We start from the raw sequence: 25112 nt of genomic DNA, 5'->3' as shown, positions 1-25112 counted from the left end.
GGGGGGGGCGTGGCCAGAGTCACCCGCCCGTTGGTGGGCGGGGCGGGGGTGGGGCGCGCGCTCGGGTTCTCGGGAAGTTCCGCCGGGAAGGGGCTCCGGGAAAGAGTGGGCGTGTCCGCGCCTGCGCCCCGGTGGCGGGAGCACGCGGCGCGCGGCAGCTGCGCGGTCCCTCCGGCCCAACGGGAGCGGAGCGGGAGCGGCCGTGGCCGTGGCCGTGGCCGTGGCCGTGGCCGTGGCCGTGGACACCCTTCCTTTCCCACGGCAGGGCTGGTGTTGCGGCTCGGCCGCCGCCTGGCCGCCATGGGCCGGCGAGCGCGGGACCGCCGGCGGCAGCAGCAGCAGCAGCGGCAGGAGCGGGGCGGCGGCGGCACCGGGGACCAGGCGGTGAGAGCCGGGCCGAGGCGGGGCGGGGTGAACGGGGAGCGGCGGGACCGGCGGGGTAACGGCGGCGGCGTGTTCCTTCAGGGCTGGACCGGCGGCTACCCCGAGATCGTGAAGGAGAACGAGCTGTTCGAGCGGTACTACCAGGAGCTGGGCATCGTGCCCGCCGGCGAGTGGGACGCGTTCATGGCGGCGCTGCGGGAGCCGCTGCCCGCCACGCTGCGCATCACGGGCTACCGCAGGTAGGGCTGGGGCTGCTGCCCTGGGGACCTGCCCCGGGCACCGCGGGGGCGGGATGCTGTCCGGGAGAAGGGGTGCCTGAGCCAGCTGCTCCGCTGGGACGCGTCCCTGCCCGCCGCAGGGGGGCTGGAACTAGGTGATCCTTAGGGTCCCTTCCAATGTAAACCATCCCGTGGTTCTGTGGTTCTCCATCCGGTGTCCCTCTGCACGTCTGTCGCACGCAGCCATGCCAAAGAGATTCTCCACTGCTTGAAGGAAAAATACTTCAGGGAGCTGCAGAACCTGGAGGTGGATGGTCAAAAAGTCGAGATGCCACAGTCACTGAGCTGGTGAGTGGTCTGGAGGCGAGTTAAGGCACCCTTCCTGACATCCAGCCTGGTGTGTTGCTCTTTTTATTCTGTTTCTGCCCTTTTCCCGTCTGTTCTCCATCAGGTATCCAGAAGAGTTAGCCTGGCACACTAACTTGAGTAGAAAAATCTTACGCAAGTCCCCACAACTGGAAAAGTTTCATCAATTTCTGGTTAGCGAGACAGAGTGTGTAAGTTTCGGATAGATCTTGATTTTTTTCTTTCATTCCTGAGCAGTGCTTTATTGAAATACATTATGAGAGAGTGAGACTTTACCTTTTCTCTCAAAAGTTGAGTAACTCAGAAGAATCTGGATTTTATGTTGCTGTTGACTGTGATTCATCCCACAACTCTGGTGCATAACCGCAGCTACACATACTTTTCCTAAACTAATTGCAGTTTTTTTGTGGTTGTTTGATGATGCTAAAACGAGTCCCTGTAAAATAATTAGTTACTGTTAGAAACCAGATGTTTAAATCTGGTAAAAAGTGCATATGTGTGCATGACGAGACTTAGCTTAAGCGATGGGAGTTTGTCACTTGGTTGAAGCCAGTTTCTCATCTGAGCAGAAACTACATCTGTAGAATTAATACAATTAATGCAATTATCAGAAAATACACTTGTGTGAGTACTGTGATTGCTTTTTTTGTTAAATTCTAACAAAATTTAAACCTAGATTTATAGTAGTGTGTTTCTGACTGCTTTCTTATTTTGCTACATAGTGATTTAAAAATTTTATTGCAAAAGAAATGCATTGTTTTGTGAATAAAACCAAATTTAATTTCTTTTTTCCTTTCAAGGGAAATATCAGTCGTCAGGAGGCTGTTAGTATGATCCCACCTCTGCTGCTTAACGTTAGCCCTCATCATAAGGTAACTAGAATATAATGTGTACTAAAGCTTTTTCCCTGAAGTTAGTTTGATTAAACTACACATCACAACAGCAGTATCAGTGCTGATACACAGTTCTGTTTTGTGTTGGTGTGTTTTAGGCTTTCTGCACATCAACAGCAACACTCAACTAGTGTTCATATCACAAACACAGAGAACATCTACTTTTTCAGCTGTATGTACTACCCTGTAAGAAACACTTAGGTTTTAAGTAGTTACATAGTCTTTTATTTTCAAAGTGTAAATGTGTTCAGCTGCATTTGAGTTACATATTCATGTTTCAACGTGCTTTTAAAGTTAGACGACTGTTTTTAGCTTCCTGCTCTCCATCACACTGTGAACCAGGTGTAATTTTCCAGATTCAAATGATAATGTTCTCTACCAGATAGATTTCACTCCTCTGTGCCTTTTGAAGAAGTTGCAAATTTCTGCTCTATAAATGTGTTAGGCAAAATAATTTGGGTGAATTGAAACAGTACTGGTGATGACTGAACACTATAGGGTGCTAACTTTAACGGAGGTGTATGAGGAATACCCGTGATATTTTCCGATAGCAGACTGTAGGAACGGGGATATCCGATAGCAAACTTTCTATTCTAACTTCTGTGATGTTTTCATACTTTATGCTTGCTTGCAGACTAAATGTGTCAGGTGGCCTTATTCTCTTGATCTCTTAAATTAGTGAGCTAGTTGCCTTGTTACCTTAAGAAGTCATGTTGTGTTCTTTCTTAAATTTTCATGACGTATCTTAAAATTTTAGGTTTTTCAAACTTCTGACATGTTTTAAAGCCTAGTTTGTAACTACTTGGTTTTATATTAACATTACCTAGCATACGTAATGTTTCATCTTATCTTCTCCTGCTTTCACCCCAACCTAATGTATGTCACAGGACTGATATGAGTCAAAATCTTCTCATCTCTCTTAAGTGAATAATGAATTGAAAGACTCAGTCCTGTTGTGTCACAGCTACATTTTCAGTTTTTTCTGGAGTTGAACAGGTAGTGAACATGTTCAACTTAATGTAAAACACAAACTGTGGGAGTATTTTTGCACACACATTGTGTATGCTAAGCTAGCAGTATATGGGTTTTACATTGAATATTTAACTTGGGTGACTCTATTTCAGCAGGCATTTTCTAGAAGTGAGTGTAAGATTTCACAGATTCGCTCATAAATCAGACTTAGAATAGATTCTTTATCCTGTCTTGTCCCAAGACAGCAAATAACTGCTGTAACAATGAGAGCAACTCTTGTCATTTAGGACTTTTTCTGGTCCTTTGTGTCTTAACTTCTGAGCTGCTTATTATGACCAGAACTGCAGGTTACTTTTCATGCTTAACCAATAAGTTCTGTACATCATGTCTTACGTGCTGATTCCATGTTGTACAAGGATCAACTTAGTGACTGTCAAACCTCTCCGTATCTGTGTTCATTTTAAATCTGTTTTTCACAATTTACTTTTCCTCACCATCATTTTGGTGGCAAGTTTTAGAGCACATTTATCCTTGTATGTTCTTCATTATCTTTTCATATTACCTGCAAAACTAGAAAACAATAGCATCACAACTGTTACTTTAAAGAGCACGTATGATGTCGTTGTACTGAGTGTGTTTCATGATGTGTTAGCACTTTACCATGTGCTCTCTGGAGCTCTCTTTGCTTTTCTCTGGGGGCTGTCTTCTAGTTTAGTCTTGTTCATGCCAGGGTCTTGCATGAGGATCTGAGCAGATCCCATCCTTTATCCTGTTGCATGATTTCATCTAACTTTTAACAGAGCCAAAGATCCAGGAGATAGACATGTGCTTCTGAAAATCTATAACTAGGCAAGAGGAAAGACTCTAAGCTTCCTTACTTAAGAGAACAGTATTAAATATCAATTGATTTGCTGTGAAAGCGACTACAAATGACTTGATCACAAGCCAAGTTCCTGATGAACCAGGAAGGAGAAATACACTAGAATTTAGGTGTTCATGTCTGTTGATGTTGGTGGTGTTCTGTTCAGCTGCCTCAGGGCAGTTAAAAAACTTCCCAAACACTTCTTCAAGAAAGAGAAACAAGAGATTTATGCTGCCTTGATTTTTTGCATTAAAATGCAAATGTGTGGGGAGGGATAGCAACTAATTTTTATAAAATCTATATAATCAACTATCTCTGATTGATTTACTAATAGTTTAAAAAAGAGTACTACTTGCTCTTGATTGTGACTTTGCTCTTAATATGTGTGTGTATATGTAAAGTGCCAGTTAACTTCAATTGGAATTGCTAGTAAAAGGACCATACCCCTATATCTGTGTTCAGGTACCTCTTTCAAATTCTATTTCATCTGATGTATTTGTTCCCTACAATGTAATGTCCTTTTTATATTTTAGACTCTCAAAGGTAAAGCATACAAAGATCAGGACTGTACTTAGTTTTTTTTCAAATTGGTGTTCAGAACAGTCAATTCTCTATGTGCAAAAATACTTAGTTTAAACAAGAACACATAGTAAATTTCTTGAGTACTTGAAAAATACAAAACAGGACTTTTTTTAACTTTCTGGTGTTTGTAGATTCTAGATATGTGTGCTGCACCTGGATCTAAGACGGCACAACTCATTGAAATGTTGCATGCAGACATGAATGTTCCTTTTCCCAGTAAGTCTGGAAAACTACTAAAAACTTCTGTGACGTGGAATTTCTGCTTTTTCTTGTAGAAGATAAAGGTTCCCCACCTTTGCTTTGAAACTTCATGGGCTTCCTTGACGTGAAGGAGAGAGATGAGTTATATATGTGTATATATATATATATATCTTTGGAGTTCAGAGTACAGCACCTGTGATTAGAGCTTAATTCTTGTATATAAATGAGATCTTCCTAGTAGATGATGGCCCATGAGCCCCTGTGGTTTAGCGATATTCTGCAAACACTGGATTAAGCTGTTTTAGACTTAAAAGTAGTTGTGATATTTATCTTCTTTGTAAGTTTCAGAATCTTTACTCTTGGTTAGATACTCACAGAAAATACTGTCCACTCAAATGTAAAGTTGTGGGAGTGTGTGGATTCTTTCTGCATTCTACTGAAACTTTACTGCTGTAGAGATTGGTGTTAGTGGGGGTTTTCTCTGTTACAGGGGTTTTACTTTGAAAAGTTGAAAAGCCGTTGACTGTGTCTTAGTGCCACTAGATGGAAACTAGAACTCTTGAGACTATGGCACGTCAGTTAAACTTCAACACACCTTTAAGTTACTTTATGCTCAGTAAGGGCTCCCCTATTCATGAGCAGCCTTTTAAGTAAAAATCTCTACTGAAAGGTTTATACAACTTTGAACATAAGGCAGTAAACTATGTAAAATTACTTAGATGTTGAATAGTAAAGCATCTTCCCACTGTTTTATGTTCCAGAGGGTTTCGTAATTGCTAATGATGTCGATAACAAGCGCTGCTATTTGCTGGTTCATCAGGCTAAGAGATTAAACAGTCCGTGCATCATGGTGGTAAATCATGATGCCTCCAGCATTCCTAACCTACAAATAGATGTTGATGGAAGAAAAGAGATCCTCTTCTATGACAGGATTTTATGTGACGTCCCCTGCAGGTATCTGGCATGTAAACTTGAATACATGAATGTTACTGCACTAAGTGCAGCGCTAAGTTTTTTTGTGTTACCAAATCATGCTTTTTGAGTTATGATTTATAGTAACTTCCAAAACAAGTTAATGCCTTAAGTTGTCTTAGATGTGGGGATACTGAATCAAGGTGAACTTTTTTCATTCCAAATGGTCCTTAAATATGGTCAGTTAAAGGGCGTAAATTTTGAACTTACACTCAGGATACTGAAATATGAAGACAGTGAAATATGAAGAAAGAATACAGTGTTAGAAAACTAGTTAACATGAGAGGACTGTAAAAATTATTCTGATATAAATGACTTGGATATGAAAAGTATTTTACACACAAATAATACAAATCTACTCAACCTCTGTTGCAGCGGAGATGGAACCATGAGGAAAAACATTGATGTATGGAAGAAGTGGACAACACAAAACAGTTTGCAGCTCCACGGGTAAAAATGCTTATTACACATCTGCATGTCTTTCATTTCTCTCTCTTCCTTTCCCTATATTGTCAACATCTGCATGCATTCACATGTTAATATATGACAAAGCAGAAACAAAGAAGACTCACTTTTCTCTCAAATGAAGAGCTTATGTGCTATTCAGAGGAAGTGTAGGGTTTCGGATGTGAGTGGAGCGTGTGAATCCAAATTGCTTGTATTCTTATGAATATCTGACATATTAATGTTCATTGAATTGATTTAGACAGGGTAGCTAATAAAACAGAAGAAATCATTTGGCTGGGATTCTTAGTGTTCCAAATACTCTTGGAAAATACGGTAACTTGTAAAATTTGCTAGTAATATTTTAAAGTCTTTAGGATAATAGAGATCACACATAAACAATTTCAGTTACCTGAAATTGATTTATGTTAACTGATGGTGAATGAATACTTAGGCTAGTGCAGGCACATGATAAAATGCAGATTGAAACACAGATGACAAAACTTAGAACGTTTCACTGTGTATTTTTAACACACTGGGGGTGCCATTGATTACTGTGACTCAGCTGACCTATGACTGCTTGGTAACTCATTCATAGTTGCAGATTTTCTTTTAGTTGTAAGTGTTGGAGGTAGGGGTCTAAGCTGTCGTCCAGCTCAATGATACCTTTCTCAGAAGGCCATTGCTACCTAAGCTGTGTTGTTCATAACATTTGTAGTAGTCAGATTACTGCTCATTTTAACTCTGAATTTCTGAGAAGAGTCGTGTTTTGGAGTGTTATTTTTCTAGTGTTGAGTACTTGATAATAAACTTGATGGGGCACTAGAAAGAACAAAATACAGAATGTTATGTTAAAAGCCACCCTGGATCATTGTTTATGTTTGACCTAACTGCTGTTCTAATTTAATAGGTGTAATTGTGAGTGTGTCTGCAGTATAGACTGCACTAAGCTGATATAGTTTGAAACTGACTTTAATTTGTGTACTGGTGACAGCTGTGGAACTCTCTAAGTACTGGCTTAGTCCATGGAGAGTTGTATGTCTGCAGTATAGCTTCTTTTGGGTTCCTGAATGACAGCTGGCTAGACCAAAAGTGTTCTGTTAGATTGCAGCTGAGAATTGCAACCCGTGGTGTTGAACAGCTTGCAGAAGGTGGGAGAATGGTGTATTCCACGTGTTCATTGAATCCTATCGAAAATGAAGCTGTGATCGCATCTCTGCTGGAAAAAAGTCAAGGTGAGAATGTGAGTTTGGATAGAGTACGGAACTGGTTTTTTCCCTCAACCCAAAAAAAGATATTGTGCTATGGTACTAGTGATAAGCTTAGCGTGGGTAATACTCTTCTAGTTTGCAAAACTACTGAAATTTTTTGTTAGCAGTAGGATTTCGTTAATGTTGCTACGAGCAGTCTTCTTAAATGGGCCTAAATTGGCTGCAAATATAAAACCTGAAGAGTTGTGTGAATCAATGGAATTCAGTCTCTGTTACCTGGCTTCTGCTAATTGATTCCACTGGTTGGAGCCCATATCTGACATTCCTAATTCCTTTGGAAAACCCAGCATGGAACATTGCTGCTGAATGCTATTGGAGTAAAAAGCCCAGAATGTAGTTAAGCAGTTAGCGGGTGGTTATTGTGCACCAGTAGGTGAGAGTCACTGTTAGCTTTAGCATCCTTTGACCCACATTTTGACAGGATTGAAATTTTAATGTCTTTAAACTCGTGGGTTTTTTTACATTTTTGACTTGCACATGATGGCCAAGGTAACAAAAGGTGGAAAAATTGAGACTGACTGAGAAGCTACACTGCATTACTTTGTGATAATAGAGTTTAATAGCCCATTTAGTAGGTAGTGGATCCTGTTTTTTCTGAATCAGTAGCCTGAAATTTGGAGATATCTAATGAAATTTGGCATGAAAATTTCCACCGACTTTGTGTTAAATTGAGCCTTTTACAGAGCAGAAGCAGCTGTATTGCTCCTGGACCTGAGCTTATTCTGGAAGTTGGTAACCTATTTTGTGTAATGTCAGTATTCTGGCCCCAAATTGTGCATGGAATTTCATTGTCTCAGAAACAGCAGTTTAGCTAAAGTGCTTGCAGATTAATTAGGAACTGACTATTTAATTTCCACTCAAATGACATTTTTATTTAGAGGTTGTTTCTTTGGTAGGCACGGATGTGTTTCCAGTATATTATATTAGGCTTGGCTTATTGAAGGTTGTAGTAAGCCAGTGTTAAATTTAGCGACTAGTTTGGATAGGGGCACGAAGCAGTATGGATATTAACAGAGGGCAGCAATTGCAGTATCTGGGGCAAATTCAGTACTTGGAAGGAAGGATCTTGACTGGCTGTTCCATTAAGATCTAGTCTTGGCCCAGTGGAGGTATTTTGAAGTGTACCTGGAGGCTATGATGTGTCCCAACAAGTGAATGTTACCCTTGGAACTTGAACATAGGTGTAGCTAAAGAAGGGTGAGGTAGTGCAGTGGTCTCAAGGGGCACTGGACCTCAAGAATTCACTCAGGTTAGTCCAGAAGATTGTTGGTGCTTTCTAACACAGTGTTAACTGCTACCTGTAGAGCAGATGAGATTGCTTTCCCCTTACGGCTGAAGGAGTAAGGAAAGGGCACTTTTGTACCATTTAGAAACTGATGGAAATTGTGCTACTTCTAATGGACTCTTTAGTGCCTTATCAATCTAATGTAGTCTTGAGGCATCAGCTGAAGTCATGCTGTAGAAGGACAGGACTACTCAAAAGGACAGATGCAAATATCAAGCTTAATCACATTTGAAATGTCATCTTTGAATTTGTCTATGAATTCACGTATCACTTTTTTATTTATTTAAAAGACTTGCTTAAATGTCAGTGTAAGAGTCAATGGTTAGTCATGTAGAAGCGGTTGATAAATTGTGTTCGGCGCGAGGAAAAAGCCTACCTGACTGTTAAAAACTTAAGTATTCAGAATCACAAAAAAGAAATGTTAAAGTTATTCATCTCTTGAGAGATCACCTTTTTAAACAGTGAATTTTTATATTGTTCTTTCTGGACTTGGGGCAGTTTAAACCTTTAATTCAGTAGATTAAGTTATACTCTAATATCTCTTGTAGTAATTTGACATATTTTAGACACATAGTCTTTTGTCCTGTTAGTTTGATAGTACTTACCTTACTGTTAAACAGTTTTTGGAATTTTCATTTCAATTTAAAAAATAATAAATTCTCTTTCCTCTCACACTGTAATATATTGAGATGTTAAGTCCATAAAATGAGAATATAGCAGACCTTTTAGAAGGCTTTGTTATCCCAAGAGTTATTCCCTGAAAAATACTTAAACAGTATGATAAATTGAAATACTAAGTAAATGAGAATAAAAACTTAAATGATCGCTTTGCCTAGAATAGTTATTTAATGATAGAAGTCATAGAGCACTACTCTGTGCAGTTGCTACAAAAATATTGAACTGTTATATTTTGGTTAATTTATAAGCTGCAAACTTATGTAGTTATTATTAACGGTTAGTATCATCTTTGTTAATTTACATGGTAGCTATATATCATTTTGTTTCTTGAAAGTTTTAAAAAGCAGTGTTCTTAAAATGGTCTTAAAACTTGAAGAAAAACTATTTTTATAAAAGTTAATTAACAACACAACTCTTCAATTCTATTTTCAAGACCATTTATATTCTTGGGATTTCAGGTGCCTTAGAACTTGCTGATGTCTCTTCTGAGTTACCAGGTTTGAAGAGGATGCCAGGAATTACAAAATGGAAGGTACTTAAACTGATAGTTTTTTGAAGTTCTTGGTCTGTGGTAGAGTGCTAAATTAGGAAAATTTTGAAGTGTAACATTTTACAATGTTAGGTTGAGCTGGATTCATGCCAGTGATTTGATGTTTAGGGGAGAGAGCGAAAAGTCTTTCTGATAGTAAGTTCTTGTCTCTTCGTCTGCTATTCTCTTACCTCTACCCTTCTTTGATCTCTCTCCTATACTTTAGTGTTATAATTCCCTTTCCTGTTGTGTGTATGTGGCCTGTAGATGGCAGTATAATTTCAGCCGCTTTTAAAGTTATTCATCCTCCTCGGTCTTAAGAGTCTGTGAATGTTAGATTTTGCAGTTCTTCAGCTGGTCCATTTGAATCATTTGGAAGTAAAACCTGTGAAACCCTTTTTGGAAATTAGCTATAAAGCCTGCAGTGATGTGACTAATCCTAGAGTATTGAATCCTGTGTTTTGTTCCATGTCTTGTGTGACTTCAGGTCTGGAAACAGACTAGTAGGGAAGGGCAAAAAAACCCGAAGCTGCTTCAGCTTCCTGTTAAGAGTATACTGAAGAAGAGTAGAAGGCCATCCTGGTAGTAGGGAAAGAAACTGATTAAATTTTAGTTATGAGTGTGTGCCTTTGCAGTACCATTGGTTGTTCTGTCTTACCATCTCACTAGTCTCTTGCAATGGCAGGCTGCAAGTTTATGGCTGTGTGCAGACTAATGAACAAGATACGTGGAATAAAGATTTGCTTATGTTCTGCCATTGGAAAACCAGCTGAGAAACTAGCTGATTTCCTTCTTCTTACAATTCCAAAAGTTTACACTATGCTTATACCTGAAGAATAAATGTAAAATGCATAACTGTGGCTCTGTAATCTTAATTTTACCTTTTTTTTGGTTCTGTGTAAAGCTACTATATATATGTATTTATATATATAATGATCACTAAGAGTATATTGTATTCTCTGTTGCATTTATTTCTCTGCAGTTGAAATATAAATCTCCTAACAGGTATTTTAGAAACTAGACTAATAAAATCTGTTGAAAGTCCTTATTTGCTTCTACTGTATTTTTGCAGGCCTTATTGGCTAGCTTGTCATTGAATGTAAATTCTTGCTTTGGTACTGTTTTTACTTTTATTGCTACTGTTCTTTTATTCCCTGGTGAAACATCTGTTCACTTGAGAGCTCTGTGACTGATTACATGGAATATTCTTGAGCATCAGTTGACTGTAAATCTCTGGAAACAGCAACACAGAAATAAGGTTTTGTTCGAGGGACACTTAGTTGCTTAGATGTAGCAATCAGTACTTTATCCTGAAGCCTGATGATGAGTGAACTCCAGTGAATTATTTCAGTCCTGAAAGAAGAGACCTTTTTAACTCCAGATCTGATAATCTACAGCACTTTCACTCCTTGTTCTGCCCTAGCACATGGCTAGTAAAACGTCCAGTAGAGTTCAGTGTGTTCTTTGGTGCTTACTTATTCTACCAGTCACACCAGTCTATCAGTTAGGCTGATAAACCAAAAGTGAACAGTGCAGGGCTGTTGGGCAGTTATTCTGGTAAATCCAAAATAGTTCTAGACTTGTTTGGACTACACTTATTTATCAGTCCCATTGTTTCTTTTTTCTCAAGCTTCAGTTGTGACTTCTAAAGAAGTACAGTCTGTCTTGTCTCCATCTAGGACTATGACATGTAGCATATTTTGACGTGAAATAATAATTCTGGAAGTGCAGTAATTTCTATTTCAAGAATGTGCAAGTGCACAATATTTTATGATCAGGTGTGATCTAATCAGTGGCTGAGAAATGCCACACTTCATGATGCTGAAATCTGTGTTCTAAAGTTCTTAGGAGATGGTAATCTAGATAAATATTTCATTTCTGCTTCCAGTAGAACACTAATTTAAACTTTCTTAAACTTTCAAGACAATCACAGTGGGATGTGTGAAACCACTTCATCATACTTGCCAGTCCTGAAGTCACCATCTCTGCAACTTCTTTATTTTATTTTGTTACCTTAATGACAAAAATGGGCCTTCATTTCAGATATTAACTTTATGTATTTGCCTCACATGTACCCAGAGGTGACCTTCCTTACAACCAGTACAAAACCAGGCATCTAGAGCTCTAAAGTGAGATTTTCCCTGACTTATTTTTTCACTTTGGTTTTCTTTCTTAAAGAGCATTCAGAATGCCTTCCTACAAGATTTATGACTCTAACCTTCTGCTTGTATCTCAACAGTCCATCAAAAGCTTTGACTTCTAGCCAGAATGAGGTGATGTTAGGCCTACACAGTGTAAAAGTGGATTTATAGATGTGTTCTGAGTTCTGGGTAAAGTTACAGACACTAGAAAATTCATGGGAGACATGGTTCTTCAGCAGATTTCCTTGAAAACATGTCTGTCAATGACCTATGCACACCTGTGTCATGGGGCTCTATGATTACCAAACTGTTGCGTTGCACTCTTGCATCTTTCTTACATAATGAAATTGGAATTCCTCAGTTCTAATCTCTACTGGACAGCAGTAGTCCTTTTCTATACCAGAAAATAATTTCTCTTTTTGGCATTGAAACCTTGGTTTGGAAGTATTATAATTAAAATTTATAAAATGGTGACCTATGTTCTTTACAGTATTTATACTTCTTCCTTTGAAGGTAATGCTGAAAGATGGACAGTGGTTTGAAGAGTGGAAAGATGTGCCTTCAAATAGACAAACACAAATACGTCCCACTATGTTTCCAGTAAAAGATGAAGAGAAGCTAAAGGCAATGAATCTAGAGCGTTGGTAAGTTTTCCCAGAGTAGATCTTATGAGGATTTGATGATAAACATGTATGATGGTGGGCAAATTATAATTAGGTTGGATTAGGAATGTATTACAGTATAGACCTGTTTGAATAGGTCTGAGTATATTTTGATTGCTTCCTATGTAATGGCAGTAGACTGTTTGAAGTCCAGTGAATTCAGAGAAATTATTGCATGTTGCTTCTGAGGAATAACTACTCACACAAAAAGGTCTAATTCTTTCCATCCAGTAGAGATGCATAGCCAAAATTACTAGAAATGTATGTAAAACTTCAGCATTTTAACAGTGTGACTTACTTGCTATGGAAGGCTTTCCGTAGCTATTCTAAAAATATTGTTTAGAAATGAATCATTAAAGCTCGGATGTGAACTGTGAAATGAATGTGTTGCACTGATGCAAGTAATTTTGCCAGAATGCTCTACTTTAGATCCTGTTTCTAGTTTGATAAATTAAATCTGCACAATCCTACTAGGAATACTTAGCCTATCCTGAAAATGATTATAAATGTGACACTTCTAGTATTTTGTGAGAACCTGAATGCAGATATGAGTACACTGCAACATTTTTTTTCTTTTCTCTCTAGTCTTAGGATATTGCCACATCACCAGAACACAGGCGGTTTCTTTGTGGCTGTGTTAATAAAAAAGTCTCCCATGCCGTGGAATAAACGTCAGCCTAAGGTAACTTTTTCTAAAACATCTAAAATGTTAATTATTAATAATGTTTCAGGATTTTTTTAAAATATTACACGTAATAGAAAACATACTATAACTGTTTTCTATCTGCCTTTCAGTTATAGCTTTGTGTCAGTTAAAAATAAATTCATAAATCCCTTAAGTACTTTAAAAAAATGACAACTTCTAAAATAGAAAAGAAAGAGAGGGGATTTTGAAATTATAGTAAAATAGTAAGATAAAGCTTGAACCTAAAATTAAGACTTTGAAAGAATTACAGAAGCAGATTATATTGGGTTGCTAAAGCTGTCAGTTCCTTCAGTTGTGTGTGGTCCCCCCGCTGAAGGCTTTTTTCTGCTGTGTTGTAAGCTAATTCTGATTTCAGTTTATCTTACTCTGTGGCTGGTTGCTCAGGGGTGATTCACTAACAGATTAGTCTAGCAGATCAGCAGCAGGGGGAGTGGATGTAAAACTGTTAGGAGCAGCAGCTTCAGCCATCTGACTTTAATCCATTTGTTGTCAATTGTCTTTAAAATCCTGTCAACAGGATTTTAAGTTGGTGTGATTTATTTGATCTCTTAGATTGTCACGTCTATGAGAAAAACGTCTTGTGTGAATAAGCTCCCTTAGATGTTTTTGTTCATTCGATTTGCTTAATTAGAACAGCTTACGAGTAAAATGTATGTGGCAATAGGGAAGAAGCATTTATTCAGAAGCAAGTGTCATCTAAGTAGTTTATTCTGTTCTAAGTTGAACGTTGTAGCACTCTCCTGGAAGGTGCGGAGCAGCAGGATGCATGTGTCACTTTGAGTGCTAGAAGGAAAACAGCAGAGCCTGTCTTAAAGTAGTCTTCTCTGAGTGCTTGAACATGATTTTGTAAATGGTACAAAAATAGCTTTCTTGGACAGTTGGTATGAAACTGTCCAGATCAGTACTAGAGGTAAATGCAATTTATAGTGGTATCTTGATCTAGTAATCAGATTAACTCTCTAAATGGATCTGTTTAAGCACTTGCATGCAAATTGACAAGAATTAAGCACATGCAAAGAGAGAACATGGGTGCCTTCTGTTACAAGTTAGATTCTACTTTGCTTTGTTGAAAATAATTTAATCTGAAATAGGTTCATCAGAAGTTACCACAAAGAACAGGAGATACTGAAGTGACAACAACTAATACAGATAATGGTTCTGACTGTATTACTGAAGAACCAATACTTGCTGAAAATGAAGAGTCTAAGAAAATGCAAGGATTGCAGAATTCGGACACTGAGCAAAGCAAAAAGGAAGGAGTATGTGGGTAAGTATTTGTCCTGTGACAACTTTGTGATTGCTGAGTATTCTGTAGTTCTTTTGTTACTGGACTCATTTAGAAGTCGATCAAGAATTAATGAATTCATTCAGTTGTCTTTCATTTCCATGTTTTCTGTCTTGTATTTCAGCAAGTTTGGAAACTAACCAGTTTTCTTATTAACATTTGCAAAATCTGTTAGTACTTTCCTCTCTGTTAAGGAAAAAAAAACTTTCAGAACTTAACATTTGGAAGATCTTTATTGTCTTCACAATCACTGTCAGAAATCTCTGTTTACTTGTTTTTGTGGTTTCTGTTTTAAAGCACTACTTTCACATCTTAAATTTTAAAAAGTTATATTGTGGGTAGTGTTGTTCTAGTGAAGCGTGGGAAAATGCCCATATTCTGTTTGGCATACTGTTGTTACCATAAAGCAGGTGTTGACTAAATGAACTGAATATACTGATTTGAAGCTGAGTACTTTTACTAAAATTGACAGTCCAATGTTATTTTCTTTTTAGACCACCACCATCTAAAAAAATGAAGTTGTTTGGTTTTAAAGAAGACCCTTTTGTCTTTCTCCCTGAAGATGATCCATTGTTCCTTCCTATCCAGTAAGAAAAAAATGTTTCTGGTTTGGCAGTAAGATTCCTAGTAATTTGGGAATATTAGTAGTTCAGTTCATCACAAAAGATGGGTCTGGTCTGGTTGATCATGTGTGAAGATTTTTGCCTAATTTTACATCAGAGGCTCCTCTCCTCAACATTTAAACACTTCTTAAATGAAAATAACCAACTGGAGTTTGCATTGGAAATTTTCAAGTATATATTGGTGTCTATGACAGCTTGTCTTTTCTGATATCATACAGCTTAGAAAGTCTAATCTTTGTGTTCTGGAGCCAAAGTGCTAAGTGTTTGCAGAGATAGCCAGAGGAAGTGGGCTAACCCATGCATTTTGAGTATGTGATTTCATTGCTCAGTTAATCAAAGCAAGCATTATGGTCACAGGAGGTTTTATGCATTGGACCCATCATTTCCCAAGATGAATTTACTGACTCGAACTCAAGAAGGAAAGAAGAGACAGCTGTACATGGTTTCTAAGGAGCTAAGGAATGTGCTTCTGAACAACAGTGAGAAGATGAAGGTATGATTCGTCTCCAGGTTTTCACAAGGGAGATTATAAGCATTAGTGGGTATCTCCTTGAACTTTATCACCAAGCTTGCTGTTTTTATAGAGCATTAGCCCTCTTGACAGGCTTTTTTTTAGTCTGAATTAGTGTTTTCCTCTCCATCCCTCCTCTATTAGAGGTGAAGAGTTGACTCTGAGAGGTAAATAACAGCCTTCAGGATTAAAATCGGTAAATTTTTGGTGGATGAAAGGGAACTTAAAAGTAAAGAGAGGGAATATATATAACTGCTCTGTGTGTACCATTGTGTACTGCATTTTTATGCAGTCTTCAGGTAACTTCACAAGTTTACATTGATGCTGTTGTATTTATGAGCCCCTTAATTATAAAATTAAGAACTCTGAAAACCTACCAAAAATAAGATACTTTCAGCTGAATTATTAGCTGGCTGCATTATATGAGGACACTGTTTTAAAGTACTTTCAACAACTGAATATTTTGAAAGGTTGTTAAGCTGAATGATTATGGAATAATAAGTTTTTGTGAATTAGAGGGGAAAAAATGTTTTTATAGGATTCCCTATGGTAAATGTCTTGCAAATGCTAAAGACTTGTCTTTCAAGTCATTGAGTGATTTAAGTTGGAATGAGGTCATCTAGTCCAGCTTCCTTCTTGCATCAAAGAGAGCTGACTTCAAAGCTAGATCAGATACAGTCTGGGTCCAGTCAGATCTTGAAAATTGCTGAGGATATTCAGTACATCTTTACAACAGATCGTTAAGATGGATAAATAATTATTCTTTTATCCCCCATGCAGGAAATGGCTACATAATTGACAAAATTTTAAGAAATTGGTGCACTGCATCAGGTAGTGAGACTTTGAGTACCACAAAGGATATAATGTCCTAATATTAATGCCATGTACATGTTTTATTGTCCTTGCTTGACTTTCCGAAAATCACAGAGAAAATTCTTACTCAAACTAAAATAAAAATTAGATATTAATAGTTCATTGCCCTAATTTTAAAACTGCCACTTCCTCGCACTGTTCGGTTTTCAATATGGAAAGGAGTAAAAGGTGTTTTATGTTGATAGGGCACTACATTTTTATAGTGGGAGATCCTTTTTCCGTTGGATGAATTTTCACATTAATTCAGTGTCCAATGCGAATGAACAAACGTTACAGCAGAATTATCCCTTCTTCCTCCTTTTAGTCAAACAGTTGATGAAAAACAAAGTTCAGAGTGGTAATTTAGAATTTATGCCCCTTACTGACACTTATTGGCTTTGCCACTTGCAGGTTATTAACACAGGGATAAAAGTCTGGTCTCGCAACAGTGATGGTGAACAGTTTGGATGTGCATTCCGATTAGCACAAGAGGTAATTACGTAGCATTGTATTTTCCGAGGAGATATCTTGGTTTCCTCTAGAGCCTATAACACAACTGGCATTAACTTTGTCAGATTAGTGACAATTTGCATTTTTAGTATGGTTTAAAATGTGAAAATTGTTTTCTAATATTAGGTAAAGGGCATACTACTTTTAACACTTTTCCTTCACAAAGTAAAAGTTGCATTTTGAAATAATTGTGTTTATTTATTAAACAGGGAATTTATACTCTGTACCCATTCATTCATGCGAGGATTATAAATGTCTGCATAGAAGATGTTAAAATTCTGCTAACCCAGGAAAATCCATTCTTGACTAAATTTAGCAGTGAAACACAGAAGAAAGTCAAAGACATGGGTAAGTCTTCTAATTTGTTTTGTGACAAAATTATTTTTATACATGACACAGAGGACTATGAAAATCCTGTGACGTAAACTGTGTTTACTAAAAATTTTGACTAAATTTATCTTGAATATACTTGTTAGGTAAGTAAGCATTGCTGAAACCTAGTGCACTACTAGAAATTTCAGTCCTTTTTGGTTACAGCCTTTAAGGTTTATGAGCTTCAGAGAACAGAAGAGTTGCCAGACTTGTGACTTCTGTGAAGCAGTACCATGAGGCCGCATTTAAAATATATGATGAACAAAGATTTTATATATGCTTCTGATCTTTATGCCTGTTAATGCTCCAGCTGAAACTGTTTGTCATCTGCAGTTGCATGTCACAATCTTATGTATCAAATATAGTTATTCAGATTCTGTTTTGTTAAATATGAGCAACAATATCTACTCGTATTAAATTTTTATTTCCTCTTCACTAGATGCTTGAAGAAATGAAGATGAGTTTTCAACCTTTTATTTATGTTGTTTTATTTTCAGCTCATTACTGATCCTTGTTCTTCAGTGTTTGATGAGACAAAATGGGATGAAAAATTTTTCTAAAGTTTGAGCTGGCATACTCTTATGTTCATTTTAATTAAGTAGAAGTTCCTTGCTAGGTTCACTGAGTAAATTAATCCATTATGTGGGTTTTGTATTTTAATTTGTTTGTTTGGCATTTGGAGGAGACAGGGTTGGCAGTTGCTTCTGTAACTATAGAAATACTTTGGTCTGAAAAAAAAGGGAATAAAACCTGGTATTGTCTATAGTTCAGTGTATTGATGTAGATAACTGCTAACCATCTCATGCTGTGTGACTGTCTGAAAACTTGTTTTCTTGAACATTTTCAGATAACAAGCACTTAACATGTTTTGTTTTTGCTTTCCCCATCCCCCCTTCCCTGCAGCAATGGGAAGTGTGGTTCTGAAGTATGACCCAAACCCTGAGTAAGTAAATGTGTTGCTTTCCACTTATGCACTTTAAAGACTTGCACAAGAATTTATTCTCACTCAACAAAAACAGAAGTAGAGGCATAGAGATGCAATGAGGTCAACAGTAAAGCCAGATAGGATACAGAGACTGACAAAGAAGCTGTCTTGCCTGTGTATTCTTAAAACAAGTGTACCATGTAGCTTTATAAAGGAGACCTGATAGTTCTGCCAGACATCCGCAGTTCACTGCATGTGATTTATTTGTTTGATTCCCTGTAAAGTCCAGGACTGGAATGGAAAACATTACTTTTCATTGTTTCTTTGTGTGGACAAAGTACCTTTTGTGGACAAAACTCTTGAGAACTTCTTAAATGTAAACTTTCATCTTTCTTGTATTAGTTCTGAAACCAGAGCCAGAAAATTATTTTGTTTGAGAAATTTAATAGCATTGAGCTATTTTTTTTTTTTTTGTCTTGTGCACTTATTTATTGGAGTATGGCTATAAAATGAAGTTTTGAAGATTAACTTTCTCATAATTGACTGAAGGTAACTGCTTGTTTGTAGAAAACCTGATGATCTTCAGTGTCCAATAGTGCTGTGTGGTTGGCAAGGAAAGACGTCACTCCGTGCCTTTGTGCCCAAGAATGAGAGACTTCATTACCTGAGGATGATGGGAGTTGAAGTGTTTAAAGCAAAGAAGAAAGAGGAGGAATTGGAAAACAAAACTGAGGAAGAAGTTCAGCATAAGCTGGCGCAAACAGAGGACGGAATGGATGTGGAAGATAAAGAACATGATTTAGTCACAAAAATGGAAGCAGAAATAGGTGAAGAATCTTCCCAGAGTCCTGTGGAAAGCAGTGCTATGGAAATAGAAAATAAAACTGAGGATTTAGATCAATCCAGTAAAAATGCCACCACTCACATAAGCAAGGAAAGCAAAGACACAGATACAAGTAATGTGAAAGATTAGATTTCTTTTGTATTGCTTGGCAGCTTCCATGAGGCTCATATCCGACTTTTGCTTTTAGCATGAAACTGTATTTTAAAATTTCGGTTGGAATGGGATGTTCCTCTTTTGAAGTTTCACCTATTTTATATTTTAAATGAAAGCTGTAAAGAGATTTCGAGTGTGTCTTCTTTTTACCATTTTAAACTCCCTGTTAGTGGTGGGTTTGCATGTCTGTTGCTGGCAAAGCACCAGCACCAGTAAAATCTAAAGCCCATATTTTAAATGGAACAAATGGACTGCCTGTGTAACTGGTCAAGAATTCCTTCAGAAGAAAAGCCTGGAATTTCATTCAAAGTACGTAAATTCCAAAAAAAATTATTACCCCACCTACACCCAATCTGATTACTACTTCTGCAGGCTCTTTAATGGATAAGAGAATCAGCATGAGTATGCATACAAATGTGCATGTAGCATATCTGGCTACTAGCCTGGTTAACAGTTGTTCAAAACAAAATCATATACAGCATCCCGGAAGAAAAAAAGCAGAATGCATTTTGCTGGAGATTGATGTCTGAGATTCTTCTTCAGAGTGATTAATTGCTTGACAGACACAACTAGTAAATGTCATTAACTAGATCTTCAGGTGTGCTGAGCATGCCTTGGACTCCTCTCTTGAAATGTGCCTGGTAAGAATCTGTGACCACTCTCTGGATCTGCTGGGGGTCATCTGTTTCTCTGTCAGTTTTTCAAGGGGGAGTCATATCTACTTTTTCCAAGATACTTGTTTATAGCTGAAGTAATAGTTAAAAAAAAGTGTGGTGGTATATATGTTGTATAGTAGATGTTTACAAGAGGTTATGTAGGTTCAAAAGTTAATTACTTAATCTGACTTGGAAAAAAAAAAGGTTGGCTACCTCAGAATCTTCAAATATAAATTCCATCCTTTGTGGATTAGTTTCAGCAGTAATCTCTGCTTGTATCAAGTTGACCTGAAAGGAAAGTGACCAGTGGTACAAAGTACTATCCTCCTCTAGAGCCATCGATGCAAATATTTGTTTTACTTGTCAAAATGAATTTTACCATGTGTAGTTTTACTGATGGAGTCCTAATGTGGCTTAGATGCATTTGCTGTACCTCGCTACAACAGACTTTCTGATGCTTGCCCTTGAACTACTTCATCAAAGGGAGTATTCTTGAGGGACAGACATAAAAGTGAAATAATGCTGTGTCCTCTGATGAGATATTAGTCTCATGCAGTGAAGAACCATTGGCAGGACTCATTTTCCTCATGAGAGTCCATAAAATAGGTTAATAAAAAATGAGTTCTTGCCCTTGTATTTTGCTAAGGTTTGAGTTTGTTCTTTGAATTGGGAACTGTGGTGGGCCAGGTTCTTTTTGGGCAGCTCCTTAGGCTGAAGAGCAGCATAGCAGAATTTTCTTTTGAATGGATGTGTGCGAAGTATAATTTTTAATTCTTAAAGTATATGAGAAAAAAAATTCTAGCAACTTTTAACTTCAAGCATGAAACATCTTTGTATCTTTGCATTTATTCTGACATACTGGGCATTTGAAATGGAAGACGGGTGGAAGACCAGTGTCATTTTTTTAAGTCCTCATTGTAGTCTGCAGTGCTCAGCCCTGAGGATATTTTGAATCCATCTAATCTTTATGCTCTGATGATCTGTATAAATTATCAAAAGGTCAAGTATTGAAACTTATGTGAAGAAACTGAAATTTCTTTTTAATTATGCCTGCTGTTACTGTATCAACTGATGTTCCTGAGCAGCAGTTTAAGCTTCCTTTCAGTCAGTGATTCTGCTAATACGAGTTTATTACAAGTTAAGCTGATAAGAATACTTGTTGATACAGACAATCCGAACAATTAAATCAGCAGAAAGCAAACTAGAAAATAAACAGTCCTGATCATTATTTTTGACTGATCTTACCACTGGCAGACTAAAATGAGAGTAGGAAGCTTTTATCTGGATGCTAAAGAAAAGTAGGTTCTTCGATCATAAACTGACTGAAATTGGGTACAACTTAGACTTGTAATAGACTAAGAGCCCACATCTGCATCATTTTAAATCTTCTGAGTAGTCCCATTTTTCTTCATTATCTATGAAATTTTGCTTTGCTCTTGGCTTCTTGGAGGGTTTTTTTTCCTGTCAAGTGCAGGAGGGAGATTTCAGCCAAGAAACTCAGGGTCTAATTTTCTTGTACTATTCAGCGGTTTTACTCTATATCTCCAACCAAATCCAGGGACTGCAGATTTATTGGGTTGGGGGTTTTTTAATAGTGTGAGTTTGCTTGCACCAGTTGCCCTGTCCCAGTTACTCTTACCTTGATAGCCAGAAAGGAAGATGCCCAGAACTGTCTGGGTAGTGGCTGAAAACACTGTCCTAGCTTCACAGGTTGGGAGCCTGATGAAATGGAGTGTGTTTTGTTTGTCTGTCTCTGCTGAGCTCTGTACTACTGCGAGTCTGATGCTCAGGTGGCCGAATTTCTGCTCTGGTGATTTTGAATGTGGATTGCTGAAAATAATTTAAAAGGAAGACAGAAGTGATGTGTAGTCGTGGTAAGTCTGAAAATGCAAAAGTCTTAAGTTTAATGTTATTATGCAGTCCATCCTTGTAAGTAGTCCCTGTTAAATGTTGTGAGATTTCTCTAGGTAACATCACTGGTTTTTAGAAACACAGGATGTTTCTAAACTGGTGCACTGATGGCAGGGGGGTTTATCTGTGATAGAGGGGAAAATTGAAAAAAACTCTTGCTTCTAAATGAATAGTCTGATGATGTTCTGCTCAGAGATGTCCTCAGGAACAGCTAGAAACTCTGTTGACTGAAAAACCTAGAAAGATAAAGAGGGAATGCACATGGAATGCTTTTCTTCAACGTTTACCTAATGTTAGTAATTTGTTACTTTTGGAAATTTGTTAGAATTTTCTTACTTTAGTTTACTGCAAAGTTAAATCATCCCAGTGGCACTAGGCTATGGTATTTTTTTTTTTTTCTTAAATGTCTAATCCTTTTAAATGTCAGTGAGGCTTCTCAAAGTATACAGACACCTTGAAAAATTCCTGCCTATGAATTTCAAATTTAGATTTAACATTAAAAGAAAGCAATGTAGCGCATGTAACAACCCCTTTTCGAAGCTGCAGCCAAGGGAAATCAGTGCATTTCTTTCTTCCAGTGGGAAAACTCCAGCCCAAAAAACAATCAGTGGCGTGCTCGTGCTGCATTGCTGCCAGAGCTGAACTCTGCACACTGTCTCTCCCCACTCTCTCCCTCCAGGACAAGTCTTGTAAACAACCCCCAGCAAAGCGGCGCGGATACAACAGCAGTTCTGTTATCCTCAACAAATGTCCCAATAAAGTTGGCTGGCATGCTCGCGCCACTGCATGTTCTTGCCAGTCAGCATCACAGCTGGTGCTCAGGAAGGTTTGTTGGCACGTGTTGCAGGGTGATCTGCAGCTGGCACAGGGGTGGGAGGCACCACGCTACCCATGCCCAGCACAGGTCCCTTTTGGAGGGACCCACACTGCATGTACCTTGCTGCATCAAATGCTCACCTAGGTATGTACCCTGCACCTTTTCCCCTCCAGGTGGATTTTGCACATCTGCCACTCATCCATGTACCAAATACATGGTTGTATTTAATTATTATTTAATTTGTTGCTCTGTGTTTCTTAAATCTTAATACTGTTTTTGACCAAAATCTGGTTTTCTTTTTAGGGTGTGGCTACTCAAGTTACAATTTTAAGTGTCTTGCTTGGTATTTCTATTTAGTTACAATTTAAGCAAACGGTTGGCTACATAAGTGTTTGCCTGTGTAGCCAAATTTTTTCTTTGAAAGAGTTATCTGTGTGTGGCTTTGGCAGGATGGGTAATTCCAGGCACTTTGTCACTGAACCATCACTTGGGAATGTGCCTGTACACTCCTACCTCACCTTAGTACCTCCTTATATTTCTGTTGTTTTGCCTCTTCCCATTTTCTGTTTGTCATCCTTTGAAATTACTCTTTTTGTGTAGCTCTAAGGCTTTCAGGTATGTTAGCAATGGACTCTTGCCTGTTCTCACAGGGAGAACAGATATGAACAGTGGCCAAAACAATGGGCCACTTTATGTAAGAATGGGGTAAATGTACAACAGTCCTTGCCCAGAATATTCTTCCAGACCTCAGGGACTTGTTGGACCAGAGATGAAGGTTTTGGGTTTAATGGTCGCTTGTGTATTTCTCCTCTATTAATTTGCTCCTCGAGACCAAGTGAACTTTAAGAACTCATAACGTCCTATCACGGGGATCCTGAAAATCCTACCTGTCGTATGAAGTATTATTTTAGCTCCTGATAGTTTTGTTCAGTGATCCCCATTTCTTGCATTGAAACTGACAACAAGCAACTGATTGCTGACTAGCTTGGTCAGGACACTCGTGGTTTTATTATCTTCTGCCATATCCCTTACCAGTCATCTTTTTTCCAGGCTGGAGGGTCCTAGCTTACCTTTTTGTTCCCTCTATGGAGATTACTTCAAACTTTTCATGATCTTTACCACGTGTTTCTGAGCTTTCTCAGTTTTTATGTCCTCTTCCAGGGAGAGGAACCAGAACTGCACATGATGCTTAGGATGTGGCATTTGTGGAAGTGTGTGCTCGCTGTTCTGTCCTCCAAGTCCTCTGGTTGATGTTTTTTAATGCTACTAAATATCAAGCTGATGTTTCAGTGGAATTGCCTGTCATAAACTCATTATTATGTTCCGAGTGGCAATTGAGAACCTGTTGTTTTACATATGATGCTAACATTATTTTTCCCCACATTAATCACTTTTATCTGCATTGAGTTTCATTTGTTTCATTTGCTGTTTTATCATCCAGTTGCTCAGTCTTGTAAGGTCCTTCTGCAGTTCTTTTTTTTAGTTGGACCTAAACCAGTAGCTACCAGATTGAATTGTATCCCACCTCAGTTAGTTTTCTGGAAGTCTGCAAGTCCTTGGCCAGTCTGAAGGGACCCTGAGCTAGTTGTGTCATTATGACTAGGTCATGGGAGAGGGATTTCATGTCAAAATGCTGATGAGCAGGATGACTGAGCACCAAAGAGCATTTTATTTCTAATATTTAAATAATTAAATATCTGTCCACAAAATGCTCTTACAGAATGCCTGTTGACTGGAAAATACCAGCTTATGGGAGGGGAAAAAAGTGTCCTTAGGAACACAAAAATCAGACTTCTGGCAGCCTCCCCTGAATCTTTTCCAGGACTCATGAACCTACAAAACTATCTATCTGAGAACCACCCCCTAAACTCCTATTTTCTGTGGCTTTTTAGGCTTCAAATTCACCAACTAACTTGTGCAACAAGGTGATACCCTGAACATTGTGTTACCGGGATTTCCTGGCCTTGTAGATCTGAATGTCTCCTTGACCAGCTGTTGTTCTGGTACACTGTCCAGCTGTGTGTCCATATTTTCAACTGGATACTTTAGGGCAGTGAAGAGGGAGTTGGAAACAGCCTGAAATTGTAAAAACATCTGTTTCAGTTGTTCCAAGAGATTTTTAAAGCCATTTTACCCCTGCAGGAAACTTTGCATTTTCTCTTCATTCTCCACCATCTGAATTTTTACAAAGGCAAAATCTCCTGGGGAACGAAATTCCAGGTCCTGCATGGTAGCGAACAGCACTGTGAACTTAACACTGTTGTAACATGGTAAATAAGAAATACAAATGTAATGACAACTAGCATAATTAAAGTTTCCTAAAATTCTTTTAAAACCCACTTGCTAATATATCAGCATTTGGTTAGTTTCTTCACCAAAGAAACCCAAAGAAAAAGAAGTAAGGGAGGACAGGGCAGAAGCTGTTCAGTAACACCCCTGGTGCTGGATGCAGAGGCATGGCATGTAAAGCCAGGTGGTGGGTAACTC

The 25112-nt window shown here is 38.2% G+C and overlaps 1 protein-coding gene across 1 annotated transcript; it reads left to right on the top strand.

Moving 5' to 3' along the window:
- Positions 1 to 243: 243 nt before the first annotated feature.
- NSUN2 (NOP2/Sun RNA methyltransferase family member 2) lies at positions 244 to 19369 on the top strand. The gene is made up of 19 exons (XM_027643965.1): positions 244 to 384; positions 466 to 623; positions 846 to 950; positions 1054 to 1159; positions 1769 to 1840; positions 4409 to 4493; positions 5240 to 5432; positions 5826 to 5900; positions 6999 to 7129; positions 9587 to 9660; positions 12312 to 12442; positions 13046 to 13142; positions 14258 to 14433; positions 14946 to 15038; positions 15432 to 15567; positions 16849 to 16929; positions 17157 to 17295; positions 18223 to 18262; positions 18812 to 19369. The coding sequence occupies exons 1-19, from the start codon at positions 301 to 303 to the stop codon at positions 19215 to 19217; spliced, it is 2382 nt and encodes a 793-aa protein (XP_027499766.1). The 5' UTR covers positions 244 to 300; the 3' UTR covers positions 19218 to 19369.
- Positions 19370 to 25112: the final 5743 nt, after the last annotated feature.

This window comes from Corapipo altera, unplaced genomic scaffold, assembly GCF_003945725.1.
Source record: "Corapipo altera isolate COAL_440 unplaced genomic scaffold, ASM394572v1 24b, whole genome shotgun sequence".
Taxonomy (NCBI): Eukaryota; Metazoa; Chordata; class Aves; order Passeriformes; family Pipridae; genus Corapipo; species Corapipo altera.
This window is presented reverse-complemented; position numbering and strand designations above follow the sequence as displayed.

Excerpts from the sequence above, each read along its gene's own strand:
- NSUN2 (XM_027643965.1), top strand. The coding sequence starts at position 301 with ATGGGCCGGCGAGCGCGGGACCGCCGGCGGCAGCAGCAGCAGCAGCGG. Across the intron at positions 951-1,053 it reads ATGCCACAGTCACTGAGCTG|GTATCCAGAAGAGTTAGCCT; the intron begins GTGAGTGGTCTG and ends GTTCTCCATCAG. Across the intron at positions 9,661-12,311 it reads CAGGAATTACAAAATGGAAG|GTAATGCTGAAAGATGGACA; the intron begins GTACTTAAACTG and ends CTTCCTTTGAAG.